General features: G+C 38.9%; 1 protein-coding gene across 1 annotated transcript; it reads left to right on the forward strand.

The window, feature by feature from the left end:
* The first annotated feature begins 679 nt into the window (after positions 1–679).
* Positions 680–8684, forward strand: tbl2 (transducin beta like 2). The gene is made up of 7 exons (XM_088320985.1): positions 680–886; positions 2237–2349; positions 3916–4100; positions 4437–4588; positions 4672–4798; positions 6171–6323; positions 8167–8684. The coding sequence occupies exons 1-7, from the start codon at positions 760–762 to the stop codon at positions 8621–8623; spliced, it is 1314 nt and encodes a 437-aa protein (XP_088177111.1). The 5' UTR covers positions 680–759; the 3' UTR covers positions 8624–8684.
* The last annotated feature ends 1305 nt before the right edge of the window (positions 8685–9989 follow it).

The following is a 9989-nucleotide window of genomic DNA, read 5'->3' on the forward strand; positions in this document are numbered from 1 at the left end:
TTCATACCGGCCGAATATGAACACAAAACTTTTATAGAGCATATTATTTTATGAAATGTTTATTTTTTAGTACAAACCAATACAGGTTACTTATTCACTACTGTCTATTCTCTTTACAGCACGCTAAGACCTTTGACGTTTTTATTATTATTTTATTTTAATGTCTTGTGCATCCATTCGATATGATTGGTGTAAATTGTAATTTGTATAGAAGTCTTTTTCACCACTAGGATGCGCAAAAGTATACTATCTGTTTAACTATGTGGGTAGTATCCCTTAACCACTACGGTCGCTGGGGCACCACTTCCTGTGGTGTGTCTCAGGCAAGTACAGCCTGGTGGTGCCTAGTGGAAATTAATTCAATTTTATTTTTAATGCAAATACACAGTTGATAAACATTAAATGAGATTAATTTCTAGTGAAAGGAAAAAAAACTATAATGTTTCATAGTTTAATCTTACACCCCTGAATCATAATTATATATTTAAATGTGAGCCTACAAAAGGTTCCCAACCCTACAGCTTAGGTACATTTTTTTTACTTTTTATCATGTGACCACTAAGCTCAAATAAGTTTAGCTCCCCTGAAGATGTTCAACTCGTCAGGCTCTTTAAAAATAATGCATTTTCACATCCACACCGACAGTTGGCGCCATCGTACTTTGAGCATCTTAAAATACCGGCCAAACGTCACAGCGAAAAAAAGACCCAGTGGCCGTGCGGTGCAAATCAAATTACGTGGCATCACCAAACTAGCGAGATGGAGGTGGTCGCTTTGGTCGCGTTGACTTTATTACTTGCTTTTATTGTTATTCTGGTGTTTTTCGCCTTGGGGAAAAGAAAAGAAGAACTAGGGAAGGGGGCCCGGAAGAAGAGCGTTAAAACCGGTAAGATTTGACAGGTACATGCTGTGATGCTAACGTTAGCGTGATAGCTTGTCACTTTTTTATTTTTAATGTTTCGCCCTTATTATGTTTATGCTCTGAAACTGTGTTTTATAAATGAAAATCTGGTGTTTTATTTACGTCAACAGAAACATGCATTATGCAGAAACGTCTCTCCAAAACACTGGACTCTGAACTGTTGGCCATGTAATCACCTATGAGTTTAAAGTCATCAACAATGTCAACTGTGTTGGAGACCCACTGTCTTGTTTGAGGAGAGGGATGCTTTTTAAAAATAGTTTAAGACACAGACTTTTCATTAACATGAAAAAGTTAGAAAATTTTGCTTCTGTGCCCTAAAAAGTGTGAGAGGAGTCCTTTGAAATTTTGTTGGTAGCCAGTGCCAACGCTGTCTTGCAGACTGGGCAGAGAGCAGTCAATGATTTTCTGGGCTGTTTTAATGACTCTTTGTAAGGTGTAAGGAAGGCAAGTCAAACATACGGCCCGTGCGCCTGATCAGGCCCACTGAAAATGAAGCTATTCTCTAGGTATTTTTTTATGAAAAGTTATGATTATCCCTTTGGCCACTTGATATACTCTCAGCTCTAATAGGCCCAGCCTAGTTGTCTGATTTTATGTAATCTAATGTTATTGCTCATACACTGCTTAAACTTTTGTTTTGTTCAGGTGTAAAACTGCATTCACTTGCTGTATCTGGTAAAACAAACCATTCAGTAGTGATGGCAGTATAAAGCGCCATAAAGCAGTCGAGCCCTGCGGGGAAAAACTTCTCACATATGTAGGGCTAAGGGGTTTCCAGATTATTAATTTCCTCAACTATGCTACCACGTGGTTAGAATAATTTGTATTACAAGATTGGTGCATGCATTAAAATGGTGTGGTGTAAAATCATGATCTAAATACAACAAACATATTTGAGAGAGGGAGATAAGAGCATACAGTATATGGGTGTATATATATATATATATATATATATATAATGTAGTTATAGGTATATAAATATAGTTAAAATGGTTCTGTGTTTCTTCGTCTATGTTGTGCTTTGCTCGAGAAGCACATCACAAGCATTTAGTGCCAAACATGAAAATCATTTTTTTGCCTATTGTTTGTGAATAGATGTGTTATGCTTAGAAAACATCCCTTGTCATCCGTGATTAGAGTATGTAGGATAGGCTACTAAAGTAGACTGAATTATAGTTATTATACTGATCCAGCCCACCTGAGAACAGAAAGTCTTTATTGGGCCCAGAGCCACACCGAGTTTGACATCCCTCGTGTAGGTTAAGCGATTTGAGAGAGCAATGCTCAGAACCGCTTTTTGTGTGTTTTCAGCTGCGAAGGGACCCGCGACAAAGAAAAACAAGCAAGAGAAGCAACAGCGCGGTCGTAAAGAAAAAAACTTGCAACACAACTTCAGCCATCCTCTGTTGGCCTCTACGCTTAAGGTATACATAAGTTACTTACATTAGCGCAACAAAATGACAAGATACGGCAATAGAGTGCCTTGTAAAAGTATTGCCCTGCAAAGATCTTTCTGACATATTGCTATATTTCAGGTTTCCAACTTGTAGATTTTTATTTTGCACATCTTGAAAAAATAATATTTGCCCATTCTTTCTTAAAAAAACTACAATTTCTCAAGGTTTGATGGTGATTGTTTGTGCACAGTATTTTTCAGAGGTCTGGACTTTGGCTTGGCCATTTTACACTTTTATTTTTTTAGTTTTAAACCAACCCATTGTAGCTTGTGCTTTATGTTTAGGGTCATGGTTCTGTTGGAAGGTGCGCCCCATTTTCAGGTCTCTTACAGATTCGAACAGATTTTCTACTGGAATCGCCCTGTATTTGGCTCCATCCATCTTCCCATGAACTCTAACGACCATCCCAGTCCCTGCTGAAGAAAAGCCACCCGAGCATGATGTTGCCACCACCATGTTTGACAAAGTTTGGTAGTGTTTTCAGGGTGTTGTGTAGTGTTACTTTAATGCCAAACATAACACTTTGCAAAAAGTTCAATTTTGGTCTTATTTGACCAGAGCCCCTGGTCTACATGTTATTTGGTTTATATGTAGCTTTTTGCAAACACCAAACGGCCTTTTTTATGATATTCTTCCATAAAGGGCAGATTTATGCAGAGTATGACGAATAGTTGTCTAATGCACAGATTGTCCCACCTCAGTTGTGTATGCCTGCAGGTCATCCAATGCGATCACTGGGCTCTTGGTTGCTTCTCTGATTTATTTTCTCCTTGTTTGGGCCGACGGCCAGGTCTTGGTAGGTTTGCAGTGGTGTTATACTCTCTACGTTTTTATATTATTGTTGCACGGTGCTCTGGGAAATCTTATAACAATTTCTCTGTATCCCTTATCTGGTTTTAACTTTTCCAAAACTTTATTGATGGCCTTCCTGGTGTGTACTTTTGTCTTCAAAATGCGATCTGTTCTCCAGTGTTTCCTTTCACAGACCTCTTATCTCATCACAGACCAGGTGCATTTAAACTGAGACTTACTTACACACAGGTGCACTGCCATTGTTAGTCATTTAGGTCGACATTGGATCATTCAAAAAATCAGCAGGAAACTCCCTGAGTCAGTTGGCTGAGCTGATAGAACAGGGGGGCAATATTTTTGCAACTCTTACTTTTCAGTTTTTCACACATTTGCCTAACACGCGAAAGGTTCCCGGTTCAAGACCGGTTGGTAACAGATATTGGCCTGGAGAGGGATAGGTGCCACCAGGCTTTACATGCCCAAGACACGCGACAGGAAATGGTGCCCCTACGACCATAGTGGTTAAGGGAACCAACCAACCAAATATAATATAAAATGTTGAAATAATTTGGTTCCACTTCAGCATAGTGTCTTCTTTCTTTCTTAGAAATTATTTTCAGTTTTTTACCTTAAAGTTTGAAGTCTGAAATGTGGCAATAAGACAAAAGGTTCTGGGGGAAGGGGCAATACTTTCACGGGACACTGCATAATATATTTTTCAGCTTATACTATACTCCTCAGGGCCACAACGGGATTGTGACGGGCCTTCATTTCAGCAGCAATGGGAAGTACTTGGCGTCGTGTGCCGATGACCGCACCGTGCGAATATGGAGTACTAAAGATTTCCTGGAGCGCGAGCATAAGGTTCTAAGGGCCAACGTAGAGTTCGATCACGCCACCCTGGTGCGCTTCAGCCCGGACTCTAGGTTCGTCTCATTTTTGGGTTATTGAACTTGGCCTTTTATTAGTTTGATTGTAAAACTCCAGGTCATTGTTTCTCGATGTGGCTCGTTTACCTCTTGTACTTGTCTCAGCTTTCTCTCACTCTGTTGGCATCCGTGTTACGGCCCGGGGGCCATAGTTGGCCCGCTAAGCTAGATCCACATTTTTTTTACCATTACATGTATATATTGCCATCACATTTTTACTATTTTTGTTTTGGTGGGCTGAATTAAAAAGCCATAGTTTACCCAACCCTGGTTTAAAATCGGATTTACTACCATATTTAGCTGTTTTATTTCACCCCTCTTTGTCTTCGGCAGGGCATTCATCACTTGGCTGGCAAACGGCGACACCATCCGCGTCTTCAAAATGAACAAAAAGGACGACGGCACGATGACCTTCAAAGCGGCACCTGAAGACTTCCCCATCAAACTCAAGGCCAGCATCCTCAACATCGACATTGCAGAGACTGGTACACGGCACAGTGATTGTTCTACGAAAATTAAGTCTCTGGGTTAAAAAAAAAAAGAGATGATCATTTGATTTCATCTGTAGGAAAATTCATCATGGTGGCTTCCACCGACACCAACATCAGCATCCTGGACCTGAAAGGCGACACTCTTGCATCTATTAACACCAACCAGATGAGCAACTCCTATGCCACCATCTCGCCTTGTGGCAGGTCCATCATCCCATTTACTGCCTTATGAAAGAATGAACGACCTTTATAGTCATTATACAAGTATAACAAATATGGAGGGCTTTCCTTTTAGTGCCAGTGAATTAAATTAAAAAGGTTAACATGTGCAAAAGGACAGAAACGTTAAAAAGTATATATTAACGATACATAGACCGCTGGTTCCTGCCCTTGTGGGGAAAAAAAATTTAATTAAAGAAACAAGCTCAAATAACAAAATCCAACAGATGCTTCCTGCATCACCGAGAAACATTTTGAGCAGCCAAGATTCAAGGTGATTAGCCAATTATTTAAAAAAAAAAGATTGAAAAAAAAAAAATCTAATGAATGCTTCCACAGCTATGAGGAATGTTTCGGACAACCAACTTTTAAACCAATTGACATTGACTTGAAATCTCAGATTCCGATTGGCCAATTCATAGTATCTTCCATACTGTCCTGCAGGGGTCTCCAACCTTATTCAAACTGTGAGCTAGTTGTGACTAATTAGAGTAAAGACCAGATAAGTATTTCTAAAAAAGGAACATAATCGATGGCTCGGTAGACAGCTAAGAATGAAGCTTGATAGTTAACGAGAAAGGTGAAAAACTAAAAGGGAGCTAGATAGCTAGCTAAGAGTACAGGGGTATCTAAGTAGTTGGATGGAAAGCTTAAAACAAAGCTAGATAGCTAGCCAGAAAGGAGCCCAAAATTTAGCTTGAAAACTAGCAAAAAAGGTAAAATTTTAGCTAGATAGCATGCAAAATAGTAAAATGCTATATAGCTTACTAAATAGCTTAAAAGGTCACATTGTAGTTAGCTATGAAGGTAAACGGAGAGGAAACTGATAGAGAGCTAGATAGCTAGCTAAAAGAGCGAAAAAAAAAACATCAAAATAGCCAAATAGTTAGCTAAAAAACTAGAAAGGAGCCCACAATTTAGTTTGATAGCTAGCAAAAATAGTAAAAAAGCTAGCTTGACAGCGTGCTCAATAGCTAAAAGGGTAGGAAGCTGGCTAGCTACAAAGCTAATAAGGTAGCCAGATAGCTAGCTTATATAAACTGCAGATTTTTTGCTAAATTTTTTTAGGAAACCCATTATTGGAATTAAATTAGTTTTATTTCCTGTAAATGGTTCCATGCAGATAGATTCTCATTCTACTTTCTTAACTCTTTGCCAAATATATTATCAATACTTGTAGTTATTTTTGTCCATAAAGCCAGTGAACTGTAATTAATTTATTTGAATTTCTAAAATAACAACGTATCATGTTACTATTTTGTCACTTTGTTATTACCAGATTTAGTAAGTACACTTAAAAAAAACAATATGCACATATTCACAGTGATGTAAATAACAAGGCTCTATTTTTTTTTAGGTTTGTGGCATCTTGCGGCTTCACACCTGATATCAAAGTATGGGAGGTGTGCTTTAACAAGTCGGGCGGCTTCAAGGAGGTTGCGCGAGCCTTTGAGTTGAAAGGTCACTCGGCGGGAGTCCACGCGTTCGCATTCTCCAATGACTCGCACAAGTAAAACTTCATTTTTTACACTCTTACACACTTATGAACTTTTTAAGACCTGGCATACATACAGTTTGCATGTACATCACATTTTGGGTTACCAAGAGGTCAGGGTCTAGGTTGAAGCCCGTTACATTTCTGCACATACCATAATTGTAATCATATTTGTTACTGTTGAAGACTGAAGCCGATTTTTATCATTTTCAGGCTTAATATAATTACAATAAGTGACGAATTTCAGAAAACTAAAAAAAATCTATTTCTTTGGTCCTATTACTCGGTTCCCAGGCCAGCCTGGTTATGTAGTCTCTCATGGGTCGTCGTCCTTAGGACCTCCTGCCGTTTGGATTTGCCCAAAACACTTCAAGAGGGAGGCATGCTTACTAGATGCCCATGCCACCTCAATGAGAACTTCTTGGGAAAATAAATATCTAGACAAGTAATTTGGCAATACTCTTATCTTGCTTCAGGTTAAGGGGACAGCAGGCTCTGTCAAGTCCCATTTATTTGTATAGCCCCTTATCACAGAATGTATCTAAGGACTGCAGATGTCACAATTAAACCATCCCCTGATCTCAAACCAACATGTGGGCAAATAAAAACTCAAAAACCTCAACATGAGGAAGATAAGAACCCTTGAGAAGGGGCCTCACAAGTGGTAGTCCCCCTTTGAGTATGACCAGGGGAAGCCAAGACCTTACTATCCCCAGCCACTTCGTCCAGTTCATCTCACAGGATACCCAAGCATTACCAGGCCAGCCTAGAGAAGTAGGGTCTGCAGCAAGTCCTGGGTTGCCCCGCGGCCTCCTGCTGGTGGAAAATGCTCAGAACACATACTGAAGGAGTCATCCAGGGGGAAACCTTACCAGATGCCTGACTCACCTGAGCTGGATTCTCATACTAAAATAAATTTATACATTTTAGGCAGAGCATTTGGTGATCTGATTATCCAGAGTATGTTCAAGATGGCAAAAGGGAACCCCAAATCTCCCTTTCCCCGACCATTTTTTTTCCATCTAATCTGACCCTGATGCACTCCCAAGACAGTCTAGGGACGTAATTTCTCGTAGTGTCCTGTGTTGTCCTCGGGCCTCCTCCTGGGGCACACATTCAGGATGCATCCTTACCAGATGCCTGAGCCACCTCAACTGCCCTCTTTTACTGAAATAAAGATCTACATTAGAGCAGGGATGTCGAACTAAGTTTGGTTCAGGGGCCAGATGAGTAACAGAATGTCAACTCCAATTTTGTTGTTTTTTAGTATTATGCTTTATCATTCAGCCTATAGTAGTAACCTACCGTATATATTATAATTACAGATGAAAAGGGATCTTTTTCAAACACAATATATTCATTCACAAAAATGGGGAAAATAGTTAGGCATTGAATGTGTTAAGTGGTTTATCCTAACAGGTAAGTGAATGCAGTTTTACACCTACACCAACTCACCACACTATATAAATGCAACAATGTCCTATAGAGGCTTAATACAGCATTTGTTCTGCAGTTATTTAAAAAATACTCTTGACAAAAATTACCTTAGAGACTTGCTCCTTTTTTGTAGTCAGGAATTTATAGCGATCCTAATTAAGTCAAGTCAAGTCACATTTATTCATATATAAAAGAGAAACCTGTGGTAATCCCCCTTTCAGGATGACCTGGGTGAATTAGATTTAGCATTACAGTACACAAACATAGTAAACACTAGGTAACATGTTGAAAATTTGTCCGGAAAGTGCTATAATCATTATTTTTCCCATATTGTCTCTCAATATGTTTGGCATGACTGAATTAGAGGCTGAGCAACGGTCCATTTCTTTGTCGTGATATTTTGGATCTTGCTCCGTTCCAGAATGGTGACCGTGTCTAAAGATGGCACGTGGAAGTTGTGGAACACCAACGTGGAGTACAAACTGCAGCAAGACCCTTACCTGCTCAGGACCGTCCCTTGCAAATCCTCCAGCGGCAGCCTGGTGGCGCTGTCCCCCGACGGCCGAGTCCTGGCCATCAGCGACGGCTGCGACGTCTGCATGTACGACGCCTCCAGCGGCAAAATAGAGGAGGAGATGTTCGGCGTGCACGCCTTCGAAATCACCGATCTCCGCTTCGACGTCACCGGACGCTTTTTAGCCTGCTGCGGAGACAAGGCCATCCGGGTTTTCCACAACACGCCCGGTTACCGGGCACAAATCCGGGACAACACGGACATGCTGAAGAAGGCGCAGAACGAGGGCATGAAGCAAAGGTTGCAGCAGCAGATTAACAACGCGCAGCGCGCTTTGGACGCCGTGCTCGCAGCTTCAGTTTAACCGATTGAACTGAGTGCCTTTTCAAGGAGTTTTGATAAAAAATAAAATACCTATCTTTTTACGCCTGTGTAAAACGTTTGTTTTATTTTCACATTTTTTCAATGCTTTTTTAAATTCAATCATACAAAATGGTTGTTGTGGCGTGTTCAAAATAAGCAGTTCTCTGGAGATTGAATAATTAAATGGACAGTGTGTACTATTTAGCACCTCCTAGTGATTTTCAATAACGAATTTATTTGGATAATAAGCATGTGCTTTTTTTTAACTCATGTAGGTCATCAATTTTGTATTTTTTTACTTTAGAGGCTCACTAAGAGGGAGCAGACATTTTTATCCACCTTGTTTCTGCTTTAGGAAGCTTCCACCAAAAACCTGTCTTTTTTTTTCTTGCTTGTTTTTCTATTGAGTTTCTTCTCATTTTTTCCTACCTCTTTTTGTCTTGTTTTCTTTTTGCTTTTTTTCTCTTTTTTTGTTGTTGCTATTTTCATTCTTTTTTTCCCATTTTGTCTTCGTTTTTTTCTATGCTAAACGTTTGGGGGGGTTAGTGCAGTTTGATCACCTTGAGCCTCCATAATTTTAAGTAATCGTTTTGCTTACTCTACAAATTACAGTGACATCGATCAGCAAATATTACACGCGGTCCCTTTAAAAAAGTATAATTTTTTTCAAACAGGTTTTTTCCATTTTCTTTCTTAAATTCAAACTGGAAAACGGTTGTTTTGTGAGTTTTAATGACTTTTAATTTGCTAAAATTGACTTTTTCATAAGACAAAATTATTTACATATGTTATATTATATAGCATATAATAGTCTAATTATTATTTCCTTTTCTATGTTGTAGTTCTGTTTTCATTTTGAAATCAACCACTTAATGATGAACATGACAAATTCCAGGTAAAAGAACAATGATATGTGACCACTAGATGTTACTACTGGGAAGTGCAACCAAAAACGAGTGATAAAAAGCACAATGAAGAACACGAACTACAGAGACTTAAAGTGACCAAACCACACCATTTTTGCCCCTTTTTAAAAAAAAAAAGAAAATGGAAAAAAAAGGAAATTGCAAAAGATCTAGAGAATAAAGAAAAAGGAAAGGAATAAGAAAGATAATGCTAAAAGAAAAAAAAACGGAAAAGGGATACACTGCAAACAATGTAAAATGTAAAGAAAAAAGGAAAGAAAGAAAATTCAAAACCAAAAATAAAGTGAAAAGTAAGGAAATGAAAGAAAAAGTAATGATTAGAGAAAATGAGACGAGGAAAAAGAAAATATGGAAAAATAAAAGCAGAAAACGAAAATTAGAGCAAGAAACAAAGCATCAGTAAAAAAACAAAAAAGCGTTTTGAAAAGGGGAGTTTGTGGG

The sequence above is a fragment of the Urocampus carinirostris genome, chromosome 17 (assembly GCF_059441175.1).
Source record: "Urocampus carinirostris isolate Australia breed hairy pipefish chromosome 17, RoL_Ucar_1.0, whole genome shotgun sequence".
NCBI lineage: Eukaryota > Metazoa > Chordata > Actinopteri > Syngnathiformes > Syngnathidae > Urocampus > Urocampus carinirostris.

What these genes read in the sequence shown, in the direction of transcription:
- tbl2 (XM_088320985.1), top strand. Translation starts at nt 760, where the DNA reads ATGGAGGTGGTCGCTTTGGTCGCGTTGACTTTATTACTTGCTTTTATT. An exon ending in TGTTGGCCTCTACGCTTAAG is followed by an intron (nt 2,350 to 3,915) that starts GTATACATAAGT and finishes TATACTCCTCAG; the next exon opens with GGCCACAACGGGATTGTGAC. An exon ending in CGCTTCAGCCCGGACTCTAG is followed by an intron (nt 4,101 to 4,436) that starts GTTCGTCTCATT and finishes TGTCTTCGGCAG; the next exon opens with GGCATTCATCACTTGGCTGG.